The sequence below is a fragment of the Botrytis sinoallii genome (assembly GCF_014898435.1).
Source record: "Botrytis sinoallii strain Bc 23 chromosome Unknown BSIN_006, whole genome shotgun sequence".
Classification (NCBI taxonomy): Eukaryota; Fungi; Ascomycota; class Leotiomycetes; order Helotiales; family Sclerotiniaceae; genus Botrytis; species Botrytis sinoallii.
This window is the reverse complement of record NW_024066033.1, coordinates 2,129,952-2,157,581: the sequence shown is the minus strand read 5'-3', so window position 1 is coordinate 2,157,581 and position 27,630 is coordinate 2,129,952. Positions and strand designations below refer to the sequence as shown.

Genomic DNA, 27,630 nt, shown 5'->3' with positions numbered 1-27,630 from the left:
CGCTATATTGCTAATTAAACTCGGTTTGTCAATATTAAACCATATTAGATTAATACTGAATATAAGAACTGCCATCACATTACTAATAGTCCTTATTTACACAAAGGCAAATATCAAACCACATTGCTTTGATATAAGAGCTTATATCTTTTTAGAGAAATATTAATCTTAGTTACAAACTCACATTACATTTGAAATTAAGGTGCCAGGCTTTTGATTTGTAATATTACTGATTAGTATTGGTATTATTATAGGGATAGTGAAATAATATAATATTAATAATTTACATTGTTATAATATTGCTCTAGGTTCTAAAAGCTAAAGGCTACAAACATATATGCTATAGTGCGGGGGCGCTAGTGCATGCGCTAGCGCGGTCAGTCACATGATCCCTATCCCAACAATATTGTATATTAAAAAAGGACTAGAAAGATATATTACTAATCAAATTGTATAAATGGTTATAAGATATAATATTATTAGCCTTTAGTATTACAAAGTACTATTGAAAAAAGCCGGTATTAATCTTACAACTATTTTTATTTATAATACTGAATTTGCTTTAGTAACTAATAAAGTAGTTATACTAATAACAATGAATATACAAGGTACTTATAATATATTCCTTAAAAGATAGCTTCTATAATGTATAAAGAAACAGGGTTAGTTTATAGTGTTCTTATAACTTATTGATTTATTTCTAACTGGGAAATGTATGTGTGTAAGGCTTAAGGGGATTACAATACAGGATTTCCCGGTTATATATAGTATTTCTTAGAGATCGCTACTTTCCTTTATCCTATATACCCTCTATCTTGCTGAGCTTTTTAATCAAGATAGAGCACAGTGTTTCGGATATGCTGATAATATAGCTATATATTATATATTTAAGGATCTATTCACAAATATATGTATACTCTATCGAACTATTCGATACATTCTATAATAAGAAGATCAGAATAAGGTTTTTTTCATTTCAAAAAAGTTTGAGCTATTTTATATATCGAGGAAATATAAAATTGCAAATCTAACTATAAGGATAAATCGGGATCTAATTATTATATTAACCCCTTTAGAACTTATTAATAGAATATAACTAATCTTATACTAACTTAGCGTCTTTTTTAATCGGTACTTAATATTCCTATAGTATATCAAAATGCATATTACAAAAGCTATGCATATTACATCCTATATTCGATTAATAGTTTATACAGCCCATGGACTATCTGTAGCCTGTTTGCGAAAAGCGATTATTATTTGTATACTTCCTATCGCTTTTTTCGATTTCAAAGTATAGTTTGATGGGCTATACAAATAACGCTCAAATACAGGCCATATTCCGATTAGTATTGGGATCAAAAAATATATCGATTTAGTCAACAAAACGATTATAGTATAATACAGGGAGCTTTATCTATCTATAAAACAATCCTGATGACTATACTTCTTGTAAAAATTGGTTTTCTAGTTAGAATTGTTGTACTAAAGCAAGCTAGATTGAGATTTACGTTTTGGCTTCAGATAATAGATGTATAATATTTATTTGTAAATCGATTAAAGTTGTGTATTAGAAAAAGAGGACGAGGTATAAGTATTCTGAAAGGTTCCAATATAAAACTATAAAGAATGGAATAGGTAATTCCTATTATTAAATACCTCAGACTTTATAGCTTTATTTCTCTTTCGAGTACTGTATTAATTCAATAAATGGTATAAACAAAGAGAATATCGCGAAAGCATTTAAGGAATGGTGGGACTTAATTCCTTAAGAAAACTATTTTGTATTTTTAGATAGGTCTAAACAATATAATGAATATAATCACTGTATGGGATATGGCTTTGTAATCTATTGTGGTAAGTAATAGATCAATATCAGCTATAACTGTGTATACAAATAATTATATATTTTTGATATTGAGGCAATCAGTATATAACAGGAACTAGAATGCTTTCTAAATATTATTAATCACTTTACTAAGAACAAATATGGTTATATATTAATAGCATTTCAATAATTTGGGAAATATAAGGAAACGCTACTGCCTTCTCTCAATGAGTATACCATAAGTGTTATCAAGCAATGCAATACTATAATATTATAATCAAATGATTCTTTAGGCATACTGAAATTGAGGGCAACGAGATAGTCGATCGCTTTGTTGATTAGGGTATAACTGGGCTGCTTGACCCTGGCCTATCCTACCTCCCTATAGTCAGCAACTCCCATTCTATTCTATATGCCAAATATCGATATTCCGAAAGCAGATAATAGAAGGAAAAAAGGGGTCTGATCTTCGAAATGTATAATACATAGAAACTGATATATAATACCTCAAAGCCGAAAAGCCTCAAGCTTTTTTGCAGGGTATTATACAGACTTATAGCGATATGGACCAGATATGATAACTTTGTAGCCTATTACATCAGATTCAATCACGAAAATAGTACAAATATCTGTATATATAAAACTAAGAAAAGCCTATTACATTTCTTTCAATATTTAATTAATAATCAATATACAGCAACTAATCATTTATATCAAATCGATTTCGATCTAAATAAAACATAATAATATATATCAATCATATTCTGCAAATACAATATAGCTTTACTAACCTTCTTACTAAATCCAAATTCTATATTAGGATATACTCAAACTATACAGAACTATACAAATTCCAATCTATTCCAATACCCCAAGAATAAACTCTCTATTTCGATTAATCTAAAATCTATACTGAACAATTATAAGCATTTCGAATGCTTTCCCGATCGATAGCGATCGATCTGATTATTTATCGACACCTAGATAGTATATAAAACAAGGCTCTTTAAAACAGGACCACAAATCCTTAAACAGAATAGCCACAGGATCGCTATGAGCAATACTGAACAAGGGAATACCAAAAACAACAAGCCCCTATTTAGCTAACATTATACTACTATAAATAGCTGAAACACTAGCAGCCCATAGGCCCGCTCCTTAGTACATCTAGAATACCCCTTAGGAGGTCAGATATTAGACGTTAATCACTATAAATAAATAAAAAATAAATAAATATGGAATATAGTTATTCCGAATATGAAAATATTATAAATAATATAAATAATGCGCTTTTAGAAACAATAATAACAATAATAATAATAAGTATTATATTTATAATATTGAATCTCTTCTAAGCTTTAAAGAATTAAAAAGATATCAATAATAACTAAATCTAATAAAAAAAAAGCTATAAGGAAAGTAAAAAGAATATTTGCAAAAACGAAAAGCTAGAATGTATATAATTGAAAAGCAAAAATGATATTTAAAAACTAAAAGTCAAAAAAGAAAAAGATAGAAAAAAGTATTAGATTTTTATACTTTGAAAATGCTTTACAAAACTTCTGATTTTTTAAAGGTATTGAAAAATAAATAAGATAAAATGGTGTGACGGAAACGGTGTTGTAGACCACGTGGATCAGATCATGTGATGATCAGGTATTCATTATATAGAATACTCCGGAGCGGAACAACGATAACCGGATCGGCCGCAGGACCGATCACCGCTCCCGTGATCGGTACCCGAAGATCACCCAGTATATAATCCGATCTCTTCTCTACGAGAAGAGATCAGTTCTAACTGTAGATGAGGAGATATACACATTCTTATACTTATACCATTATTGTCCAATCATTCCCCTCCATCGTGATATGCTATTGTCCTGTACGATAAATGGTTGTACAAATTTGATTGAATATCGAAATATAATAATTCCAGTATATGGATTTAAATAAAAATCTGATTTTAATTAACTTTATTTAGAAAAATATTGAAAACAAAAAACCTTATTCAAAATAACGATAACCCTATATCAGAGTCTAAATCAAATAATTTCGAAATAGATTTTGAGAATTGAAAAAAATCGATATTAATAAGAAAGAGGAAAAGGAAAAGAAGAAATCTAATAATAAAAAAAAGAATAATAAAGTTAGAAAGCTTAAAAAGATTGATTTGAAAGATTTGAATATTAATTAAAAATTAAAACAAATATAAAGGTATAATATTTATTAATTCTATAAATACTAATATATAAGTTTAGGCATTGGACTTTTCTGGGATTTTGATTTAAATTAAAGCTTGGAAAACTAGTGTAGAGCAGTTTATAATTAATTTAAAGAGTTTAAAAAACGAAAAAATTGATAAAAGAAATCTTCGGATTTTTTATAAATGAAAGATTTATCTAAATAGGTTTATTTTGATTTTTTCTCACTAGTCATTTCTCTCTAGTTATTTCTTATTTACTATTCCTTATTTATTATTATATTAAATTATTAATATATTAATAAGTATATTTATATCCTAATAAACTTTTTTATAAAATATTCAGTTGTTGATAATATATTATTTAAAGAAATCTTACTTTTTGGAGTTTTGATATTTTGAAATTAAAAAGAAAAAGTAATATCAAGCTTTCTGGATCTGAAAAATATGGATTTTTAATAAAAGCTATAATCCAAAAAGATATAGATTTTGAATTCCTAAAGATAGAATAAAATATAAACAAGTTTGGAATTTATTTTATTATATAGAATAAAAAGAAGATTTCTTTTAATTCCTTAAAGAATTCAAAGAAATATCAGAAGCTATAGTAGAAGATAATAGTAAATAAAGAAACCCTGATAATTATTTTCTATTCTAATTATATATACTTATCAAATTCTATTTCAATATAATATTGCTTTTCTTTCTCTTATGTTTTTTGAACTCTTTTCACCTTACAATAATCTCTTTATATAGCCTTTGTAATTCCTTATCAAAAGTAATTTATAGATTATAACGAAATAGAATCTAATTTGTTATTGCTTGAATTCATTATTATATTATTTATAGTACTTGGAATATAATCGATAATATAATCAAATTAAACTTCGAATAAATCTTCTTCAAAGCTATTTTGTTAAATAAAATTATATAGAATGTACAAAGTATAAATTATACATATTTGAGTTGTATATGAGTATTTTTGTTATTGTATTAAAAATGGAAAGTGCATTTTAAATACTCCAAAAATTCTCTTAATCTTATTTCGTAAAAAGAATATCAAAGATTGAAAAGCTTTTTTAGTATTTTGAATATTTTATTAGATTCCAATTACTCTTATAAATGATATCTTATCCCTTTAAATAAAATAAAAACCTGCCTAGTATTTATATATCCTATATTACCTAAATAATAATAATCTTCTGGAATTTGTAAACCTTTTAAAATCAAAGTATCTGAAAGTACTTTTTGATTATTCACAAAATCTTCCAATTGACTAATATATAGTAGAATTGTAAATTGAAAGTAACTACTACAAGAACATTTTATATAGTATATTCTTTTCGATTGAATAAGCAAATCGATCTTTAAAAGATACTATTGCTGGAATAAAGATATTATTAAGAGCTTTTAGGTAATTTGCAAAATATATACAATATTTTTCATTTTCTGTTATTTGAAAAAAAGCGAATTGTATAATTAAATCTAATAGCTTTATTATTAATAGATATAATATTATTATAGTATTTAAAACTTAATAAAACTATTTTAAAGTATATTAGAATAAACTAATAAATAGATTTATATAAGATGTTTTTCATATCTATAGATTGTTTCTTCAAAATAAGAAAAGACTTTAGCTATATATATATAGTTTTATACTGACCTACAATATAGAGAAATATATATAGCTTTTAATTAATTAAAATATATTAAAAATATTATAGCTTTGTTTTTTTATAACAAAACTTAATCAAAAATCGAAAAGTATATAAAAGCATATACAATTATTCTTAACAACATTAAGAATGTTTAAAATCAAAAAGAGATTATATTTTAAATTCATTAGAAATATCAATTCTTTTTTTCGAAATTGGAATATAATAAAAAGAGCTAATAATAGTAGCTAAATTATAAATCAAGATAGAAATAAACTATTTAGAATTATCAATCTTATCATTGCTTATTGTGAATAAGAAAAAGACAGTTTATAATCTAAATCATTAATAGAATCTAAAACTATAATAAAAAGAATATTAAAGAATCTACTTTTAAATTAAGCTATATATATTCTAATATATAAAGAATAGAAATATAAAGTAATCTAAATCGAAATCAGAGATGATTTAAAGAAAAATAAAGATACCCTATAAATTTAGGTATTTGAAGTACTAATATTATTATAATACTATATGAATATAGGATAAAAGGCTTATAAAAGTCTATAAAAACACGGATTATTTATTAGATTGAAAATAAAGACTGTTTTTTCTAATCCTCGTTTTCAATCCGTACCTTTATTTTCCTATACAAATTTGGTGAAAAACGCGGATTATTTAATATCATTTTAGAATGATCCACCTTCTTTCCACCTCGAAATATATTAAATTCATTGAAATACGGATTATTTAACAGAATCCGCGATTTGACGTTCAAATATGAATTCAAAATCTGTTTTCAAAAAGAGCAGAATATTCAGCGGATCCAGTGCGGATTTGTATATCCAAACTAGCTCTAAGGAGGCTACTTCGATTTACGAGATATGTATGCAATATGTTTAGATTCAGATTTGTATTGGTTAATGCTAGATATCAATGGTATAAAGCAGAAATGTCCCCCCTTACAAATACTACATGCATGCAATCTCTTGCATTTGTTATTATCGCACCCCCGGTAAAATCTGTTGAAGTTACTACAAGTTTCTTGTGGAAGAATGAAGATCTGGGGAGGAGTGGGAGTAGAATTGAGATTGTGAGATGTGAAAGCACTAACCCTGGATGTATCAACGCCACGACCATAATTCGACATTATAGAGCCAGATGCGAGACGACTCGTATCGTTTCTCATAGTAGTAATTTGACCGTTGGATTGATTGAAAAGTACTGGGGCTCTGGGCTTAATACCGGTTGAACTATCGTCATCATGGCCTTTGCGAAAGCCCAGTGCGTCACAGATTCGCTGCTGTTGTTGCTGTGCCCCTCGACTAGGGCCTGTAGGCTCAGATTTTCTATCTCGTGAAGTGTTCCCACTGATTATGACGAATGGTCGCTTCCTACTTGAGCTTTCCTCATCATTGGTTTCAAGTGATCGTTTTCCTGGATTCGAAATAACATCCTCGTTGCTTCCTAGTATTGGACTTTCACTCCTCAGTCTCTTCCCTAAGACAACTGTGCTCGCAGAGTGATTTAAGTCATTTTCCTCGTCACCATCCTCTTTCTTGATCTTCTTCGAGACAGTCGTTGCAGTGACCTGCCGAGCCTTCTCTTGTGTGAAGATGGGAAGGTCTTCATCATCTTCTCTCTCTTCTACTACTTCGGAACTTTCACTTTCGCTCACACATCTCTGCGGACAGTCTTTGGTCTTACCCTCCATTCTACGATTACCACCGTCCCTAATATTAATCGGATGTGTTTGCCCGTGGGTTTTGCTACCATGAGAGGATTTAGGAGACGCAAGTAAGACAAGTCGTTGGCACATCTCTCCTATCCTATGAGTATGAAAAGTACAATGACCAAGTCCACTTTCGTCGGAAGGAACTCGATAATCGCTTTTTGCATTTGAAATGTTAGATTCGAATTTCAATTGCAACTTCATAACATCGTAGAGAATATCCGCTTTATCTTTGATAGCTTCAAGTCGTTTCAGTTTCTGACTATTGGGAGAGCTTGGGCGACCGAAATACCATGCCGCACTCAGAGCACAGTAATACCGTAAAGAGCTTTTCCTGGTGGTATTTTTGTAGACTTCTGGCATGTGCTTGTAGATGTCTCGATCAAATCGACAATCATGAGCCTGAATTGCATCCATGGTCTTATCCATTAAATCAATGATTTCGAATCGTTCGGCCAAATAGTATAATTCTCTCATCTGTCGACCATAAGAACTAGATCCGGGTCCATCTTCGTTGGGACACGCTGGGACATACCCTTTGTATAAGTATGTGACGAGGATAGAAAATGCGTTTTCGAATCGCGGTTCACAATGGAATTGATATTTCCCCTTCTCTTTGAGTACTTCATATGATTTTCGAAGGCTGTGGAACGACTGGAGAGGAGTTTCTTATGGAAAGCGACTTCTTTCTTTTGTTTGCCAACTTGAACAGTAACAAACTCTGTCCCAAAAGCTCTGATGATGGAGAGTAGGAAATTAGAAATTGCTATCGTTTCAAGGTGAGAGCACATACTTTTCATCCAGAGGCCAATCATCTTTGGAATTTTGGATTAACATTTTGAAGTCAGGTTATGTTGTGGTGTCATGGAATACGTAGTGTGTAGTGTATGGTGAGAACATACAGAAAATCCAAGAGTAATGAAATAGAAAAAGAGATTAAGATCAAGAAATCCATACGGAAATGTAATGTTTCGATAGAAATCGAATTACATTACTGCCCCTCATCCCTTTACTCAATTCGACCAACGCGTTTGAGTTGGAGAGGAAGACGTGTATGTAACGCACGGACAACCTCGTTTGTACTTGATGTAAATATTTAAATTTCTATCACATCTCACATTCTCACGTCTACCTAGGTATCTAGGGAGTATTGATAACTCAAGAACAATAGTTCCAAAAAACAGGTTGATGGCGTTGGTTCACTTGATACCAGATGGCCTAAGGAGGTGGAAATGTAACTTCATCCCTTACCTCAAATCTACGGTCGCTAAATCACTGCCAATTACTTGGCCTTCCGAGAGCACCGTCACCTCGAAAAGACAATTCGTTTGTCAAATCTGAATCGAAAGGTTGACTTTGTAATACTGTGTCTTGATACATTTTGCAAAAACTCTTCAATAGCGATAATCTTTAAGTGATTCCTCTCATATAAGATCCCTCATTCCGTCCTGCTCACAACATCGCCAACCAATTGATAATCATCATGCTCTTTACCAAATTCCCCCTCAGATCCAAATGAACTCCATCATATTTTCTCGCTTGAATACTCATATTCCAAGTCCCTAGATGCTCTAACCCTCTTTTTTCTGCTTCAATTCCCACTGCCTCTTCATATAACATTAATGCTTTATTGCCTTGACTTACAATCCACTCATCCGTCTTTTCTTTACCTGCTGCATTTGGAGTGACAAAAAGACCTTTCCACTTCTCCCGACCAATTGTAGAGTCGATGAGTGTAACCAAAGTGTCGAGCCATTGGATTGTCTTTGGAAGGTCAAGATCAGACCAAAGACCATGACCGAATATTATAGCAATGGGTTTGGAAGTAGGACGAACGAGAAGATCATTGCGAAGGCGGGCAATTTCATCTTCCGGAACGTTGAAGTAGACAATCTCTTCCACTATTGTTGTGAATGTTAGCCCTGGACATCTCTTCGAGATGATAAAGACTCACTCATAACGTTGACTGAGTTTGAACAGGATATGCTTCCTGGGTCATGAGCTTCCACATCTGAGGTCTTATATATACCTTGCACTGAGCAAGATTTGACATCAAATTGTTCGTTGCAAAAACACTCCTTCCTGATTTTTATCGGTACATTAGTCTCTAATTTTCAAACTCAGGTGGGAGGTACCAAGCAAGTAGGAGACAATAGAATAGACCTGGGAACGTTCAAAAAGATCCCAAACATTCAAATGCTGGGTATATTTTGGGACGAGACATGATGATGCTTACCTCTCTTGCACACTGAAATTCCAATCCGTCACTGCCCCATAGCCAATATCCTTTCTCAAAAAGATATTGAAGCATCCCGTAACATGTCTTAACATACTATCCCCAATAATTACAACTTTCTCAAACCTTCCGAATATCTCACATATCTCCTCCGATGTGAACCAGCGAAAATCACAAGTCCTAGGCATATATGGAGCATCAAATCCAATTCGACCACCAGATGCCATAGCCATAAGCATAGACTGTCGATCTGCACACAATGGACCAAAAGGAGCATGAAGATCAAGCGAAGAAATATTGCAAGTGTTTCGAAATTTATAGCTTGCGAATGCGTCAACGGAGTCTGGAGTTCTATAAGCTGTTGATTCTATCGGTTGAAACGGAACACCGGGAACAGTGCTACTATTCAAATCGACAACAGACTTTGAAGGAGGCTATATTGTGTCAGTATTGTCTAGACATTTGTAGGGCGGACAAACATCTGCAGCATCAACTCTACGTAAGGTTCCATGGAACCAAAATAGACCAGCACAGAAAATCATGGCGATCCCAATTCTTGTTGGGGTTACACGAAAGCCTGAGAAGCGTGGATGACGATTTGCTCTAGCCCACCTGTATGGAAGATTCGGTGAAGTTACAGGAGTTGTAAATGGATCTTCTTTTTGCCACATTCTGACGATAGAAAACAAGATCAGGCAAATAATGAAAGATATAGAGTGAAAGTTTGTATGGCGCGGTTACATAGATCCGAGCGTGTTTATACTGGCGGAGTCGTGAATATTTTTCAAGAGAAATGATTGATCTTGATGTAAATCCGTCATAAGAAGGAAGAGGTTTGGAACATGTAAATTGCACCAGATCATTTTTAGAAGTCGTGGGCGAGACGAATAAGGAAGTCGCATCCGAATTCCTTCTCCCCACGTTTTGCAGGGAAGAGATATCGATGATCTATTGAAGTTGCGGAGGGAGGAAAGAATGGAGGGAAGAGATATTGGTACTGGTATAATATAATCAATCGGCAATCTATAGTTCAATTGTGCGGGGGGCTCTTGGACAATCAGAAACGTTGAAATGAAATTTGTAGGCCAAATACCAAGTGCATAGTGGATAGCACGCTCCTCACTCGAGTGTATGCTGAACCCCATTGAATATTTTTATAGATCAATAGCTCATACATACACGATTGAACGAAGTATATGGCCTTTTGACTCTGAATACAAGATCAAGATCAGGGGGAATGTGTATCGCCTCTCTTCACAAGATGTAATTCTTATGTGATGAATCCAACATGATGCACTCCCTAACACGACGCAGACGAAAATAATCACACACCAATTTCAAGTATACCTACCTGGTAGGCTCATGACACCGTTAAATGGCCCATTCCAGGGTGATAATCAAATAAGCCTAAGCCAATCTAGAATACAACTAGATTCTTTCCAATGTGGTTCATTCTATCGACGCCTAAGGAAGCTTATGGGATACATCAATGCTTTAGCAATATCAAGTATCCATCCTCCCCAGCCTCTGATTCTTTGAACTGTATTGAGCAACTTGATAAATCTTAAAGTAAAAACCTCAAGTTCGACAAAATCATCAGCATAAGCCTCCCACACGGCCTTCTCATTTCCTTCTTTTGAAGTCTCTGGTAACAAGTCAAAATCTCCATCAACTCGAACCTTTGGACCGATGACCAAAGCTCGACCAACTATTCTTGTATCGGCCATGAGTCTCGTCCCGGCATCTACGACGTCCTCCGGTTTGCCCATCGCTCCGCCTGCCAATAACAATCTACCGCCTGCAGGGATTATAGCCGTATCAATAAAGTATGGGCACAACATGTTGACTCGAATTCCATTGGCAAAGGCTGTAGATCTCAATGAACGGAACATCCCCAAGACCCCATGTTTTGCGACTGAATATTCTACCGATCCAGCAAGAGGAGCAATTGAGGCTACCGATCCGATCAAAAGTAAATGTCTATCTGGTGTGTTTGGGCCAGGGATTGCTGATGCTTTGGCCGTTTGTGATCTGGGGTTTCGAGGCAGATGCCACATGGCCAAGTGTGCCGTATACATAACTCCGACCATGTCAACGTCAAAGGCTTTGAAGTTTGGCTTCGGTGGTTCCGGCAAATCTAGACCCACAGGTCTCTGAAATGACATGGGATCTTCTACAATTCCCGCATTGGCAACCACGGCATCAATGCCTTTGGTAGGACTTAGCTCCGTAGCTGTACGAAAGAAGTCGACTTGTGATTGCCAATTTGTTACATCACAATACAAAAAATGATGATTTTGACTGCCAGTCTCCTTGCGCACTTCCTCGACCAATGCTTTCCCCCTTGCACTATTGACATCCCCGATTATTACATTTGCTCCATGCTCTGCCCATGTTCTGAAGAAACCTTCGCCGAAACCAGATGCTCCACCTGTTATAATGATCGTTTTTCCTGCTACCCAGCCGGCATCGTATGGACTTGTGGTATCTACTGGACGTGATTGATGGATGATATCAGCAACATCTGGAGCTGGGTTTGATGTAGCCATTTCGCGAAATAAACCGTCTCAAAGATGGAGGACTGAAAAAGGACGCGAAGTTGCACCTCACTGAGGATTTAAATGCTCGAAATGATCTGCAGCCGTCCACGTATTGAGTGCGTATATTAGTTCATGTAAGGAGAGCGCAGCTGGGAAAGAACGAGGCGTTGAGCTGAGCAGTGATTGCATGAGTAGCGGTAAGGGAATTCCAGTAGGAAATAAGAAGAGAAGATAGGAACCATTATTTATTACATAGTCAAGAAAACACTAGGCCTTATACTTATTAGAACATTAATTTCCAATATTTCATGAATCATAACGAAGCATCTGAGGGGTCAGAGTCCGAGTAAGTTGAGCATGCGAGCTTGATGTAGGAGGCTGAGAGGGGTTAGGGGATAACCCGAGGCAGCAGAAAGTGGGGAACGGCTGACAACATTTTTGAACAAATTCTCAAGCTCAAGCTCCATTCACCATTGATATCGCGACAACTGGTACTTTAGCGGCAGTGGACACGAAGGGCGATCCAAAGCAGCACCTTACCAATAGATATGTCGATAGGCTGATCCATTCTAGTGATATGTGAAAGGTCCCAACCACCATTGATTGACAGCTATGCTGATCTGATCAGGACATTTGAAGGGTTTGCTTTTCCTCCTCAGACACCCCGAATGTGTATACATCCTGAGACAGCAAGGTTCCGAAAAAGGCAGGAAAGATATTGGTAACAGCGATATACAACTATGCAGCGCAAGTGCGCAATCAGTATCTCATATCTTAACCTTACCAGGTGGTAGGTAGCTGGAAGACATTGGTAAAGAGACAGTTCTCACTCGATGCTATTATATCTCCATCCTTAGTTGTGTAACATCAACCCATAACATTCATGTTCTACGACATAATGGGTGAAATATTACGTACTATTACAGCCGATACCGTTTTTGGACAACTTCATGTTGTCCTCCGTCTATAAATACTTTGCCAAGCAGAAATCATAGTTGGAACTCTAACAATCGAATACTACATAGTCCCGATTCTTTTCCATTCTAAGTACAATTATGGGTTCTACTACAAATCTTGAGCCATCATGGGTTAAGAATTTCCGACATGACTGACGTCCTCTGGTACCTTGCCACTACCAAGCACAAGTTAAAGCCAGAGACCAGAAATTTTCTTTAGTCCTACAGCAATGTCCCATCCACTGAGCTTCTACACATGTCAACGCAATTGTGAGTCACATGCAAAACATTGTTACTTTTTATAATCGAACCTCTCCTTGACCTTCATCTTCAGCGCAAAAAGGCATGGGCAATCCGCTCTCACATATATACTGGACAAGAAATGTTTCTTAACCCTACCACCTCCCGCCATTTAAATGCGACAAAATTCTAAAAGTCTTAAAAACGGAGCGAATTTGGTAGATGCGGAGACTTTTATCAGTCATAACTCGCGTAGATTTGTGTTGAATGGTGCGCCCTCCACCAATATGTGTGGGCTAGATATTATCGATCATTGGGATCTAGAATTCGAAAAAATTCTTGATCACGAGAAGTTTCATGCTGATTACATCGAAAGTGATATTCTACGTCTTGATTCGAGTCCGGAGAAATGAAACAGGAAATGGATATCATTTAGGTGACTTACGTTTTACATCAATGGACACGAGAGGGACAGATAACGGCGGCCAAGAGTTTGGTAGACCTTCTAGAAGTTGGAACATTGGTGGTCGGATACCAAGTCGGCGGGATCACAGTATTTTTTCCAGAAAATGACAGAGTTGATGAATGAAGTTCGCTGGCTTCATGATGCAGAACAATTTGAGGGACTGTGACATGAAGTTGGAGTAAAAATGGGATCAAAGTGGAAAATGACAGCTTAATTTAAGAATATCGAGAAGTTGGGATGGGAACAGGAGGTTATGCCTGAAAGTACAGAGAAAGAGATCTTGGAGTTCACTGTTGTGAGGGTAGCATCAGTTCGGCCGCTATCTAGAGTTTCATTTGAAGACAACTAATATTTCACATGATTTGAATGTTATAATGTTTTGAGTTTTCAAAGTGGTTTGGATATCCGAGCTTATTGGAATGTTTAAAATAAGTTGGACATTCATAATGCTTTCAATACCGGGGCGTCTCTCATTGATCTAAACAGACAAGAACAATGATATAGCTTGGCAGGTAATTGTCCTCCTACCTTCTGTATCTCCTTTCTGTAAAGGTTATTTATAAGGCTCTAAGGTATTACCTCCTTCCCACCGACCAAGTCAAATGTGGCCGCTTTATCCGTCTTCCATTCAACCACCCCGTCAAATCGATGCTCGCCCTTCTTCCTCTGACAATAGTTCATCGCCGCGTCTCGGACCGTAGCCCATTCAATTACAGCTGTGCCCAAAGTTTTCCCGTCATTTTGCAAATCCACCAATGCCTCTCTTACCCACCCCACACAATTCCAACCTTCATCCTTACTCCTAATAGGAATTGCCCGCAGTATCTGCAACATGCGATCGTAATTTTCTATTTTCGCAATCATCACTCGTACCAAAAGCATCTGCGTTGCTAGAAGAGGTATAGACACCTCTTCGTACTTGAATTCGGATTTTCCAGTCGACTTGGACAAAAACTCCTTGGCGTGAAAACGCGTTCCTCGTGAATCTTCAACTTCTTTTTTAGGCCCGACGATTAAACCCCAATGATATCTTTCGTTCGAGATGGTTAGCTAACGTTTGGTAGGGAGCGTAGAATTGGCATTCTTACGTATCTTCTTTCTCCGGCATGGTGGGTTTGCCACCACGAACATATAGTGCGATATAGAGACGATGCTTGCCAGAAGGCATGATTGCTTTAGAAGAGATTTTACTCTTGGTGGTTAAAGTGGAGTGAACACTTGTGGGCAATTAAATAGTCTTTCTAGCAGTCCAATCTCTTAACAGAGCACAGTAACTTCTCACATGCATAAACTAACACAAGGATCTTGGCACCAACGATGCTCCTGCAGTTTTCTGTTTCATGAATATAGCCTATTGTATGAGTTATCGTGTAGCAATTGTATGGTATATGGTTCCATCGCGGCTAGATATACAGGTAATAGCCGAACCGCGGTCGCATAATAGTTCGCGCTAAACGGTTGGTATTCAGGATTAGATAAGTCGTATGTGTATTTGTTGATTGATTACCCTATTGTCTGATCTGAAACCAGCCTATATTCTAATCGCCGTTATGGTTTGACGTGGCAGTAATTTATTAGGCCGGTGGTATCTTTTCAATCGCTATCATACCAATCAACTATTAATGAAAGCTTCAGGGCTTGGAATTAGGGTGGCTGGGAGGAGCCGAAAGGATTGGGCATTGATCTTCGGGGGATTGGGTTGGCAATTTAGCCTCCTACTACAGAAATACGGTCTCTTTTTGTGAATGAATTCATCTTCATCCAATGTATCTCGATGTATAGTAAGGATGTTTCGTTGATCAAGTAATTATACCTGTATCAGGGTTTTGAGATACCTAATTGAAATCACAACAACAAAACTGTCCCAGATGGGCAATGCGAATGTAAATCAAAGTGATAATTATATATTTATAACATTCCCTAGATTCTACTAACCTTAGCTTGTTATAACACCAAGTCGTCTCCTTAAGGGTGCGTTCGGATCGACTTATTTCGGCTTATTTCAATTATTAGACCTTATTTATTTAGTAAATACTGCTTACTAAACTCAAATAATAGATTTACCAAATGTTTGAGATTATGAAATAAATTATTTGATAAATAAAATCCAAATAAATGCGTTTTACCAAACACTTGAAGCTATCAATAATTCCTAATAATTCCTAATAATTTATTTGATAAATATTTTTAAAATAGCAAATGCTTTCAAGATCCTCATACATTAGCTATAAAGCAGCTTTTTGAAGCTTTACAAGTAAAGTTTCAACAAATCTTCATTATTATCTATTCCTATTATTTTTCAACATCATTTTAATATCACTCAAATATATTTCAATACCATTCAAATATATTAACTTCAATACCCTTGCCATTTAATATTATTAGAGATTACTTGAATAAATTGAAAATCGATCCGAACGTACCCTAAAGAGCGATAAAGAAAACAGTCAGAACTCCTCGCAATTGGGTATTAGAAATAGTTCAACATAGCCCCCCCCCCCCCTCCCCCCCGAAAATTATAGTCTTCAAATGCCACCTTGGCAGCATTATTTGCCTAGCATTGCAGCAACCGTAAGAAAGAGATCATAGCTGCCCTGGAATCCTGCTGGTATATTCACACGACTCAACACTATAATCCAGGGAGCGTACTCCTGTGGAATAGCATTAATGTAGTTTCGACTCAGTAATCTCCAAAGTATTTTTGCCGAATCTCTTCCATAGCTTGTGCGGTAGGGAATGGATCCAAGAATTTATCAATTTCTTTTTTCCAAAACATGTTCTGCGGGTTAACGTACATGGCCGTTGTATACTCCCAATAGAAGGGATACCACCCAGCAGTCTCCCAATCAATGATTCCGACCACTTTGTCGCCGACTGCCAGAATGTTGAAACTACTCAAATCACCATGTGTGAAGACAGGTGGATCGAGCCAAGGCCTATCCTGCCATTCTATAAGCTTATTCACACCCTCCGGGTTGCTTGGACGAGCTGGAATATCCGACCGCAGATATCGGTGAAACTCATTGGTGTTTTCAAAAGGCCCAAATTGTTCCGGTCCATCAAGTCTTCCATCATATAATATTCCCCCGTCAACGTTGGCAATTCGTGACGTTTTTGGAGTCAACTTGCGCATCTCTGCAATCATTTCTCGAATTTGTGAAAGTATTTTAGCTTGGGATTCGGGCGTCCGAAGTGCCCATCCACACGCTATTTGCTTTCCACGTATTCTTTCCATGACAATATAAGTTATTCCTTTATGTGCAAAAGAACAGTAGATTTTAGGCACTGGAATAGACGTGTGCTCTCCAATGAATTTCATGGCTGACGCTTCTGCCAAAGTTCTGAAGGTGCCAAATTTAACGCAAACCCCTTGGGATATATTAAGAACGCCAGGACCACGCCGACGAAATCGTTTGACGACTGCTATTGAGGCAAGTGTTAGGAGTCGGCGGAATCGGGTATTATTTATTGGGGTTGACTCTGGTATTTCACTGGCAGATTCACGTTTCGACTCGATGGTCTCGTTGATTGTGTCGGACATGATTCCCTTTCGAAGAATTGAATCTTAGAAAAAAAATTGAGTCAGTTGTCTCCCTGGGGATTTCGCAGACAGATTATCATTATCGGGGGGGTATCGATTCATAGATATGATGCTTGAGAGAAAGGGTTCGACGCCGTTTGCTTGTGTCGAGATGCAGATAAGGCTGCCGATTGAGGACATGCAAGGCTACACACAGTCCTCGCTTAGCCTTACATTCTTTTGCTTACAAACCAATTGAAATAAGCATGCAACATTTCATCGATTGTGATTCTACCCCAGCTCGAGCCCAGTTAAGGTTAGATGAGCTCGAGGAGATGAGGTCGCTTCATGGAAGAAAACAAAATGCGAACTGGTATGCGCGCGGTTTTCTTCAAAACACTCAGGAAGTTGATTGTCTCTCCATATTCATCCAAAGTTTCGACAATGTAATCAAAAGATGATGGTCTATCTACATGATCGAGGCTCGTATCATGGTATTCGTGGAACTATGCAAGTGAATGGCCACATTCAAAAGATTCCGAGTCACCAAAGGCTTCTCAGAATTACAAGTCGGGGTTTAAGTTCTTGTCGCCATTGTTCTCGTACCTTGATCTTGATTTTGATTTACTGAATGATTCACAAACGCAAGGCGCAGACAAGCTGAGGCTGTGCTGACTCTGCAGCTAAAAAAGCGATCATGTCGGTGAGTGGATACGCCCTAACATAATATACAGCGAACCGCTCGAATGGGTCTGAAGATACACAATTTTGCGTCATTCTCCCGCTTTCCTTGTAGCCTTCACACATTGAAAAGCTTCCATCTCCTTTCTGATAATTTCTTGCGGTTTCAACACTTGCAAAGTAAAGGGCTATCCATGGCAACACAACACATTTTAGCATCAGCCGCTCAAAACGCGCATCTACTCTCTATACTTTCACGAACGGACCATGCACCGTCTGACTACATTCAAATCACACAATACCAATCATCTATTGAGAGCATTATCTCCCAGCAAGAACAGCGAGTAAGAACTTTGGTTGCAGCTAGTGCAAAGGAACACCAAGACTACGACGAATATCAAGGCTCCACTGTCAAACGTCTGGCGTACAAATTACGTGGGAGAAAAGACAAATTTATCGAGGCGGGAGAGCAAGAGCACCGAGAATGGTTGAATGCAATCCAAAAAGAGTTGGAAGCCAAGCGTCATCTGAGTCATCTGAACGATACACTTCAAGATGCTAAATCCAAAGCTTCGACGTTGAAACCTTTGGTAGAAGAACACAATGCAGCACAAGCTGAGTTGGACGCTCTTTATAATTCTATATTTTCTGGTCCATCACATGATTTCCCAACGGAAGATACGAAGGAACATCTTCTTTCTCGTGCCAAAAACTCGTTCGACGAGGGACAATTACTGCTAAGTACCGAATCCAACGTTTTATTGATCTTGCAGAAAGCTTCCACCGTCATGAACCAATGCATCGTGAGTATGGATCATGCGTTACAATCATCAAATATTAATGCATGGGGAGTTGATGGAGGATTCGATTGTATGATGGAACGATCTTCATTTGCGAAAGCTCATCATCTTTCTTCCCAGGTAGAATTGTTGGTTTCTCAAGCACGTCAAATGCAACCAGCTGTTCAACCTTTGGGTCCGATGAACATTGCACAAGGAAGCTTAATGTCCGATGTCATTTTCGACAAAGCTTTCTCTGACCTCAAAATTAAAGAGAATATCGAGAAGTCCAAGCGGCAGGTGGTCGCAGCACGCTCACGATTGTCTCAAGAGATAAAGAACAGCAATGAACGACTGATGAACTTTCGCGAGGAAGTCAAAGAAAAGAAGAAAATTCTGGAAATGAAAAGGAAGGAGTTGCAAGATGAACGGGCGGCTCTATTTGAGAGGGTGGTCGCGAGTGGTCAAATCCCGGAAAGTTCTCAGCAAACACAAAGCAATATTCCAGTAGAACACATTGATTCTCGGAAGCAAACTCCTCCATTGCAATGGGACAGTCAGCAACATATACATTATTCGTTGTTTGGAGGAGGCTATCAAGAACAGCCCAATGAACCAGAACCGTACCGCATCCCGCCAGCAGGGACCTATGGCTTTCATAATTCAGATTTCAACCATCCTCAAACGGAATTATCGATGCCAGTTCCCATATGGTATTCATCATAATATAGGCGCTGCTCACCCTTGGTACAGAAAGATTTTGCTTTAAATAATACCCGTGGCGTTTGGAATTTTGGGAGGCATATACCAGGGACTAAGGAAGGCGCATACAGTCGTGGGTCAACCAGACAAGAGATTATCATACCGAAGCTTTGTAAATAATCGAAGAATTTTTCGTTCAAAAATTGTTATTTGAGTTTCTCCTACAATCGTTCATACTTCCTCCAAGAAATTTCAATTATCGTCGTTCATGCTATCTCTCAAATAACGATCAATACCAAATTACAATTAATGTGGGTTTAAAAATAGGCGACAGGATTTGCTGCCCCCCAAGCGTGTTTGCTTCATATTTTCCACCTTGTTCAATACGCAATATGATTATCCTTATTCCAGTATATTAAAAGATCATTACATTACACATCCATGGTAGCCCTGGGAACGTGAATTCTTAAGTCAAGAGATTGAATTGAGCACTCTCGAACTCCCGAGATTATTAGAGATTCGTGTCGATTAATTTTCTGTTTGACGACGCCTCTTTTAAGCGGCAAAGAAACGGCTTTCGTATGAGTTTCTGCTGTCTTTCACCCTAAGTTTGTGTGGTGTAAAGAACCACTCCTTATCTCGTTGATTGATTCGAGATTCCGAGCTACCTGGTAAAACAGCGCAGAACTCCTGGAACTTGGGATATGTTTCCAGCTCTTTGTGCGGCTTGACTTTTGAGAAGTTTCCAATGAGGGATGTCCGTTTTCTTGATACTCAAATGCAAGGCGTCAAATACATCCAAAATAAATTAAAATTATCCGCTTCTTCTTCTATTTCTTTTACCCCTTCTCGTTCACACGATTGGGGAAAATGCATCCCCGCACTTATAACTACACAAACCGTATATTCAGAAAACAGACTTTACTCGCTCCAACTGCCAACAATACATTACAAATACAGCAAAAACAACATCTCCTAGTTCCAATTCTTATGAGCGAACATACCACTGTTATGGCTGTTACCATTTAGTATTCCATTCTTTACTCCATTTTGCTTGCTGATCTTGATATTGTTCAGATCTTTGGTCACTGTTACAGTCTCGTTTTGCTTTATCAAAGCCTCTGTTGAAGTTTCAATACTCTTGCCAAGATCTGAGTTGACTTTGCCGAACATTGCTGGTTAAAAAGTTAGTAAATAACCTAAATTAGGGGTGAATATATTTCATACCATAGACCGCTTGCCGAACTTGAAGTCCCATGTCTCCAGTAACAGAGCTTAAATGACCCGCAACATTACTGATAAAGTTATCCTGTTGACCTGGCTCTTTAGCCAATGTCTTTTCCCAGAATATTCTTGGCTGCACGTAGTCTGCATCGACGACTTGACTCTCGAAGTTGACGACCGTTCCTTGGAACTGTTCCTCATCAGGCTGTGCATATTGTATCGCCACTCCAACATTGTAGAAAGAGGATGGGAAGTAATTCTGAGTACCACCGAAGTTACCGTTGACAGTAGCAGCTCCGTCTCTAATGAGAGGAGTAAAGGGCTTGTTGTATGGAGCATTGACAGGGAGTTGGACAAAGTTGGCTCCAAGGCGATATCTTTGAGTGTCTGCGTAGGCAAGAGCACGGGTTTGAATAACTGATGGATTGTTAGAATTGTTATGAACGGAAAACCACAGTTCTTGTTGACTAGAAGAAAGAACTTACTAGGATCTGGAGTCAGAGCCCATCCAGGGACAAGATTTGTTGGACTGAAAGCACTTTGCTCTTGTTCGGCGAAGAAATTATCCACGTTTCTGTTTAGTGTAATTTTGCCGAATTTGCGAAGAGGGAATTCCGAAAATGGGAATGTTTTAGTTGCGTCGAAAATATTGATATGATAATTTTCGGCTTTGACAGGATCAATGATCTGAGCAAAGACATCCCACGTTGGATACTTTTGATTTTCGATATCTTCATAAAGACTACGAGTTTGAAAGTCTGGGTCGACACCAGCCTTTTGATTGGCCTCATCTTGTGTGAAGTTTTTCACTCCTTGGTTGGTTTTAAGATGTATCTTCACATATGTGAATGAACCGTCTGATTTGGTGAACTTGTAAGTGTTGATACTGAAGATGTCGGCGTGTTGGAAATCGACCGGTGTAGCGCGGTCACTGAAGAGGAACATAAGGAAGTGAATCCCCTCTTGGTTGTGAGTGAAGTAGCTATAAGGAGTCAAAAGTCTGTTAAATAGCATAGCAAAGGATCAAAACGTACTCCCAAAATGCCTTGTGATCAGGTAAACCACTTCGTGGATTCTTCTTGGTTGCATGAGTGAAGGATGGGAATTTAGCTCCATCCCGAATTGGGAAGACAGGCTAAGTAGAATATAAGCTTTTGAGCACTTCTTGAATACTCGTCCAAATTGACTTACAGTGCTAAGGAACAACCAATCTAAGTTACCTTCCTCAGTAAACATTTTGAAAGCGAAACCACGAGTATCCCGAACGGTTTCGGCAGATTCTGCTCGACCGGCTACTGTAGAGAAGCGGCAGAACAAATCGGTCTGCTTTCCAACCCGGTTTAGAAAAGCTGCGGATGTGACATCTGAGATGTCGTCTGTAACTTCAAAGTACCCGTGAGCGCTAGTACCTCTTGCATGGACGACACTAAAGATGATCAGATTAGTTGAGTTCAAATACAGACTTGCAATAAGTGATGAAGAGTAGTGTTCTCTTCGGCTTACCGCTCAGGAATTCGCTCATGGGTAATATGTTGGATCAATTCCAAGAGATTGATATCTTGAAGCAGAAGAGTGGCTCTGAGCTGATTGCCAATTCTTTGGGTAGATGCTGGCTTTAGTACGGGAGCACCGTTCATCGTTGTGATGGCCGGTTCTGACGTTACGCCATTGCTCTAATAGTTAAGTTAGTTCGGCTCATTTCAATGGAGAAAGACTTGCGCTACGTACTTGAGCCATGTTTCTTTGAATCTAATTAGGATAGGTTTGAATGTGATAGATTGAGTTTGTTGCTTGAAAAAAAAAAACAAGAGGGGGCAATTTTGAATAGTTTAGTAGTAGTTGTAGAGGTTCGTGGGATAACGTTTAATTTATAGATTACAAGAATTCATAGCTAGGCTTCTAAATTCAACACTTCAATATAGTTCCCTCCATTTTGACGACCATAACGCGTAAGAGGCGTGCGTAGAAGCTGAAAGCAATACCTCAGAACATGGGCGTGACTCTTCCAATTTTCGGGGCACAATACACCGCCACCGATATTACGGGGTGGGATGGTATAGATTCCTATAAGCTTACCGTTGAGCTGACTTGTGACTTCGTATCTTTTTCAATATTGTTGTGATCCTAATAGCCTTACCGATATTACTTTTCTTTGAAATGGTAAGCTTACATTCATGGGGCGTGATGAAGCGGCACAACTTACCGAGAATACGCTTTTCACGGCAAAATCTTGTCATACGGCTTAGCTGATTATCGTAAATTTCTAACATGTATCCCTAAATGGTTGCATTGGCGCTCAAATATTGAATGATTAGAAACAAGCCTGTTAGGATTGGTTACGCAGGTGCCTGAAATCTCACCATGATTAGTGTCCGAGTTTTTCGATTATCTATCGTGCCGCGCTGAGAGACAGCCTCGATTATGTTTATGATAATTGATACAACGTTGAGATGGAACCCCCAAATGCGCGTAATGAACTTTTATTGTTGAGTGCAACCAAAGCTGGCATCGAATGGTAAAAATAGCCTTACTCGTTAATTTACGCAGGTACCTTGCTCATCCGAGGGTCACATATATTATTCCAATTGAAACAACGTTGAATCTGAGGAAGGTCGTCAAATACATTACATTCTTCTCGCTTCATATTAGCTTTAGGATGCACGAGAAAGGGGCTGAGGGACGAGCTGGGATTGCTTCACACCTGACTACTCACTACCCGAGGTCATCAAGCAAGGGAGGCAGAGTCCACAGGTCTTTGAATGATGACTGGTCTGATTTCAAATCAACTTTGAACAAGACGGTTCTCTCTGAGAATAATTGTGAGATATGCTTGGCAAAAGCTGAGCTCCAATGAATCATGCTTACTTACTGAGCCGTCATACCTTCTCGAGTTAGAATACGGCTTCTACGTCATCATGTCATGATTTCTATGAGTATTTCTTAATGCGAGGATGTTGTCAGAACTAGATCGCCTCGTGATTATTCTTGTGGTGTAATTTGAGATATCTTTGGACCGAGCTCAGGATTGTTCCATGTTACTATTCTGATAGGAAGAGGTTGTGGCGTGGTAAGGCTTACTGAATCTTTCCAGCATTTTCAACGATCAAAACAAGCAAAGGTTATAAAGATTGGGGAAATTGGGGATATTTACTACCGTAAGTGAAGGCTTTGAGGCTGGTGTCATGGAAAAGCCGAAGAAATTCCATTTGCGGTTATGATGGTCAGCGGGAAGAAGTAGTAGCTACTACTTTCGCTTGCCAGTCATCTATTGATGTAATTTAAAAGTAGAGTCGCCATAAGATCTGATTATCTGAACCAAGATTGAAATCACATACTAAACAGCTCTGAGAATTTGGATAAGGTGTTGGCAAATTGGAATCAGTTATTAACTGTCTCAATGGAGATTGTCATGTTTAAAATCTCACAACCAGCTCCAAGTCTATCCCCTCTGATGAACCGCTCTTGTGAGAAAGTCGTACTGTGTCTATTTGCTACCTATTGGCAGCGAGACTTCCAGATAGATAAGAGTAAGGATTTTTTTCACTTGTATTTAATACACGGTCAATTCCAAGCGTGCCATCGCTCCGACAGGAGTAACCTTTTGAACCACCCGCTGATTTCTACAATCAGACCGTAGCTGCATTGCAAAAAATTTAAGTTACGAGGAAGGAGATGATGTATGCTTGTTGAGTTTTGAAAGATAAATCTAGATACCTCTAGAATGATGTAATCATACATCCCGTTGTTTATAGGGATAAGGGCCAAAAAACCGGACAAAGCAGATCTTGGTTTTGCACACTGGATCTTCCTACACTTGTACATCGAATTTTCATCCATTGGCTCCCATCCAAGTGTACTTCTGAGTGATGTTGTATGTTTTTCTAATTTCAAACGAATAGTTATTCCAAACCCCCGATTTAACAAGGAGCTATAATCACGATTTCGATCTCTGGGGGTCTCTGGGGGAAATGACTTTGCTCGTGCAAGTATTACTACCAGTTAACGTCTCAATTTTCCCGTCAATGACACCGTCAAGCCTGGTCCAAAGCCTTTGCTGGCATCGACAATAAACTGAGATTCTCAGTGATGTTCCTTCTGAGATGCGGTTCTTTTCAGTTTACGCATTGTAGCGGGCTTTAAAATCGTCAGTGGGAAATTTAGAGAATGACAGTGACAGTTTCATCAAGACAGTTGTGGAAATATTAGCTCTCCTTGTGGAGACTGAGGTGCTGTCAAGTGTACGGTCAGCATAAATTGTCTCTATTCTACGACCGGAACATTACAGGATGTTGTTGACCAGATTGCAAAGCTATTGTAAGAACATTGCAATGAGAAGAACAGTATTGGCTAAGGATGAGCGAGTTTCAGTGCGAAGATATATACCGTGTTCAAATCACTCTGCTGGATTTTGAGCTCTCGAAACCATCCAACAAATGGTCCACAAGCTTCCTGTATATGTGCAATTTGATAGCATTTGGACACTCTAGATCTCACCAGTACGGTAGAACTGTACTGCGAAGATGCTTTGCCATGATCAGTGGATCCTCCGAACTTGCCCATACTGCACCGAACTGAAAATTGTAGAGTTGCAACCGTAGATACTGAACTATCTATACATGTGAACTTTCGACTCCATTTCCTAACACAACATCTTCACAGATAAATTTTCAATGTTCACATACTACCACAAGTTGCCCTCCATACCACAAAAGTTAAGAAACTCGAAAATTTTCTTCAACGATAGTCACTTCTTCATATGACATATCTCACAGATATTCTACTCGAGACTAGACAACTTTTTTCACATTCCAAGAATAATTTAGCATACAGAATGCCGTCCATATCTCAGACTTTCGCCACCTATAATTGGCAAGAAGCAGACCCTCGTTTTGCTCCACTCCCTGGCGAGAACCGGTGAATAAAACATTTCGCCCCACGTAAGATATACTAATTGAATCTGCAGTGCAAACCATGTCATGGTAAAGATAGCCGCTGTGCATTACAGCGAAGAGAAAGAGTTCGTTGTACACCGCGAGCTACTCACTCGCTACCAATGCAGACTCTTTACTACTATCCTCGGTCCCATTGGAAACTCTACATACTTCAAACTTGAGGTCGATCCAAAAGTCTTCACAGGATTCTTGCAATTCGCATATCGGGGTAGATTTTGGCTTCCGGAAACCATCAGAAACATCGAAGTTCTATGGGATCTATATACCTTTGCCGAGAAGAAGGAGATCCCCATCTTGCAAGATGTGATGATGAATCGCATCGTCTCTTTTTACTTCAAATCGAATACTTTTCCAACAATGGCAACTATCATGTATGGGTACAAACATACTAAGCCCGAATCTTCCACTCAAAATCATTCAACAGCACGACGTTTCCTCGCACGATGTTACGTTACGCAATCATTAGGATGTTTCTTTGGCTCGAAATGTAGAGAATCAGACGCGAGTATTGACGATGCTCTTTTGTGGGCAGATGGACTTCAATCTGATACGATGAAGGCCATTTGGGAACCAGCGGCGTCTCCATGGAAGGTAGAAACGGATCCCAGAAATCCTGCGAGAGTCAAGCTCTGTGACTATCATCAGCATGCATGGAATGAGATTTGTCCCAAGTATAGAGAGACGTGTTTCAATAGCGAGACTGATGTATGAATGAGAGTTGGTGATGAATGAGAAGAAATTGAGCAACGTTGAGGATTGAATGGAGAGATACGTGCAGGGGAAGTGAGAGCCACGAAACATGCCAAGTCGTTCAAGTGCTAGGGATGGGATATACAATTAGCGAACCGCCAAAATACTTCAAAGGCTTTCAAATCCAAGTCACTTCAGATTATGGGAAATTCACAAATCAAACTTTCTCTCAATTTCACTCATGAAATTCTGTGACCCAAACTCCATTCCATATGCAAATGAGTGTGTAAGGTCGAGTATCCTGACAACTTCAATCTAACAGACAGAACGCAGTACCCGTAATCTCAAGAACCAGCCCTGGACCGAATCATTCAGTTTGCAAATTTCCGTGCACATTCCCACACCATTTACCTCCCGTCTACTTATAAAAACCCGCTCCGCCCCGCACCTAGATGAAACCGTTGCCACACTATCGAACTGCGGAGTATTGCTTAACATAGTCGCTTCTTTCTATCTGCCCGCATCGTGTGTCTCTTTATCCATGGTTTCTCATCTCGACAGCCCATGTTTTCCTCCCTGTTTCTTGGGGTCCACCACCTTTTTAGCTGCATGAGCTAACACGCCTTGCACCCCATTAGCCTTTCTATCATCCGCATCGTCCTTCTTTTGAACTCGACTCATAGTTTTCACACCATCATCCCACTTTCCATTCGATGATCTTGGGATTTTATCAGTTGAATCCGATGCTTTCTCGACCTTAGATCCCTTGCTCACATTGGTCTTCTCGCCAATTTGCTTGTTTGCATCTCCACTCTGCTTAGCACGTTCTTGGGTTTTAGGTATGATTGGAATCGTGTATATGGATATTTATTTTTAAATTGACAATCGAGTGTAAAGGTATCAGAAGTAGTCAGTTGTGTAGAGAGATGAGTGAAATTGTTATAATGAAGAAAATAGATACTCATAAAAACGAGTTAATACCACTGTCTTTATATTACCACCGAAGCTGGAGTTAGTTTGGCCACTTGGCTGAACATTTTAAGATTGTTTAAAGCCAAGAGTCATGTAATTGCAAAATCGCAGGTTATACAATCAAAAGGTGTATAAATGCAGGGCGTTGAGATACAGGTTGTAGAGATGCAGGATACAGTGTTGCGGATTTAAAATAAAACTGGGGATTGCAGAGTTACAGGTTTTCTTTGCTCAGATCGAACATGTGTTAGATT

General features: G+C 38.0%; 11 protein-coding genes across 11 annotated transcripts; 4 read left to right on the top strand and 7 right to left on the bottom strand.

Annotated features, from left to right (window-relative positions):
* Nucleotides 1-6,687: 6,687 nt before the first annotated feature.
* Nucleotides 6,688-8,255, bottom strand: EAF02_004401 (uncharacterized protein; the record flags this gene model as incomplete). Its single annotated transcript, XM_038900449.1, has 3 exons — nucleotides 6,688-6,708; nucleotides 6,801-8,061; nucleotides 8,212-8,255. 3 exons carry the CDS (start codon nucleotides 8,253-8,255, stop codon nucleotides 6,688-6,690), a joined length of 1,326 nt encoding a protein of 441 aa, XP_038760156.1.
* A 615-nt stretch (nucleotides 8,256-8,870) lies between these two features.
* EAF02_004400 (uncharacterized protein) lies at nucleotides 8,871-10,325 on the bottom strand (the record flags this gene model as incomplete). Its single annotated transcript, XM_038900448.1, has 4 exons — nucleotides 8,871-9,319; nucleotides 9,373-9,500; nucleotides 9,655-10,088; nucleotides 10,134-10,325. The coding sequence occupies 4 exons, from the start codon at nucleotides 10,323-10,325 to the stop codon at nucleotides 8,871-8,873; spliced, it is 1,203 nt and encodes a 400-aa protein (XP_038760155.1).
* A 783-nt stretch (nucleotides 10,326-11,108) lies between these two features.
* Nucleotides 11,109-12,203, bottom strand: EAF02_004399 (uncharacterized protein; the record flags this gene model as incomplete). The annotated part of the gene is made up of 1 exon (XM_038900447.1): nucleotides 11,109-12,203. The coding sequence occupies one exon, from the start codon at nucleotides 12,201-12,203 to the stop codon at nucleotides 11,109-11,111; it is 1,095 nt and encodes a 364-aa protein (XP_038760154.1).
* Nucleotides 12,204-13,566: 1,363 nt separating this feature from the next.
* EAF02_004398 (uncharacterized protein) lies at nucleotides 13,567-13,803 on the top strand (the record flags this gene model as incomplete). Its single annotated transcript, XM_038900446.1, has 1 exon — nucleotides 13,567-13,803. One exon carries the CDS (start codon nucleotides 13,567-13,569, stop codon nucleotides 13,801-13,803), a length of 237 nt encoding a protein of 78 aa, XP_038760153.1.
* Nucleotides 13,804-14,239: 436 nt separating this feature from the next.
* On the bottom strand, nucleotides 14,240-15,185 carry EAF02_004397 (uncharacterized protein). Its single transcript, XM_038900445.1, has 2 exons — nucleotides 14,945-15,185; nucleotides 14,240-14,886 (listed from the first exon to the last, which is right to left on the bottom strand). The coding sequence occupies exons 1-2, from the start codon at nucleotides 15,022-15,024 to the stop codon at nucleotides 14,424-14,426; spliced, it is 543 nt and encodes a 180-aa protein (XP_038760152.1). The 5' UTR covers nucleotides 15,025-15,185; the 3' UTR covers nucleotides 14,240-14,423.
* Nucleotides 15,186-16,536: 1,351 nt separating this feature from the next.
* On the bottom strand, nucleotides 16,537-17,397 carry EAF02_004396 (uncharacterized protein; the record flags this gene model as incomplete). The annotated part of the gene is made up of 1 exon (XM_038900444.1): nucleotides 16,537-17,397. The coding sequence occupies one exon, from the start codon at nucleotides 17,395-17,397 to the stop codon at nucleotides 16,537-16,539; it is 861 nt and encodes a 286-aa protein (XP_038760151.1).
* Nucleotides 17,398-17,642: 245 nt separating this feature from the next.
* Nucleotides 17,643-17,837, top strand: EAF02_004395 (uncharacterized protein; the record flags this gene model as incomplete). The annotated part of the gene is made up of 1 exon (XM_038900443.1): nucleotides 17,643-17,837. The coding sequence occupies one exon, from the start codon at nucleotides 17,643-17,645 to the stop codon at nucleotides 17,835-17,837; it is 195 nt and encodes a 64-aa protein (XP_038760150.1).
* Nucleotides 17,838-18,251: 414 nt separating this feature from the next.
* On the top strand, nucleotides 18,252-19,562 carry EAF02_004394 (uncharacterized protein; the record flags this gene model as incomplete). Its single annotated transcript, XM_038900442.1, has 1 exon — nucleotides 18,252-19,562. One exon carries the CDS (start codon nucleotides 18,252-18,254, stop codon nucleotides 19,560-19,562), a length of 1,311 nt encoding a protein of 436 aa, XP_038760149.1.
* A 744-nt stretch (nucleotides 19,563-20,306) lies between these two features.
* EAF02_004393 (uncharacterized protein) lies at nucleotides 20,307-22,690 on the bottom strand. The gene is made up of 7 exons (XM_038900441.1): nucleotides 22,491-22,690; nucleotides 22,266-22,435; nucleotides 21,954-22,188; nucleotides 21,797-21,897; nucleotides 21,248-21,744; nucleotides 20,766-21,179; nucleotides 20,307-20,713 (listed from the first exon to the last, which is right to left on the bottom strand). The coding sequence occupies exons 1-7, from the start codon at nucleotides 22,497-22,499 to the stop codon at nucleotides 20,514-20,516; spliced, it is 1,626 nt and encodes a 541-aa protein (XP_038760148.1). The 5' UTR covers nucleotides 22,500-22,690; the 3' UTR covers nucleotides 20,307-20,513.
* Nucleotides 22,691-25,593: 2,903 nt separating this feature from the next.
* EAF02_004392 (uncharacterized protein) lies at nucleotides 25,594-26,425 on the top strand (the record flags this gene model as incomplete). Its single annotated transcript, XM_038900440.1, has 2 exons — nucleotides 25,594-25,676; nucleotides 25,726-26,425. 2 exons carry the CDS (start codon nucleotides 25,594-25,596, stop codon nucleotides 26,423-26,425), a joined length of 783 nt encoding a protein of 260 aa, XP_038760147.1.
* A 528-nt stretch (nucleotides 26,426-26,953) lies between these two features.
* On the bottom strand, nucleotides 26,954-27,441 carry EAF02_004391 (uncharacterized protein; the record flags this gene model as incomplete). The annotated part of the gene is made up of 2 exons (XM_038900439.1): nucleotides 26,954-27,217; nucleotides 27,403-27,441. The coding sequence occupies 2 exons, from the start codon at nucleotides 27,439-27,441 to the stop codon at nucleotides 26,954-26,956; spliced, it is 303 nt and encodes a 100-aa protein (XP_038760146.1).
* Between the last annotated feature and the right edge of the window lie 189 nt (nucleotides 27,442-27,630).

What these genes read in the sequence shown, in the direction of transcription:
- EAF02_004397 (XM_038900445.1), bottom strand. Translation starts at nt 15,024, where the DNA reads ATGCCTTCTGGCAAGCATCGTCTCTATATCGCACTATATGTTCGTGGT. An exon ending in ATGCCGGAGAAAGAAGATAC is followed by an intron (nt 14,887 to 14,944) that starts GTAAGAATGCCA and finishes CTCGAACGAAAG; the next exon opens with ATATCATTGGGGTTTAATCG.
- EAF02_004393 (XM_038900441.1), bottom strand. An exon ending in CATGAGCGAATTCCTGAGCG is followed by an intron (nt 22,189 to 22,265) that starts GTAAGCCGAAGA and finishes GATCATCTTTAG; the next exon opens with TGTCGTCCATGCAAGAGGTA. An exon ending in AGTTCGGCAAGCGGTCTATG is followed by an intron (nt 20,714 to 20,765) that starts GTATGAAATATA and finishes CTTTTTAACCAG; the next exon opens with CAATGTTCGGCAAAGTCAAC.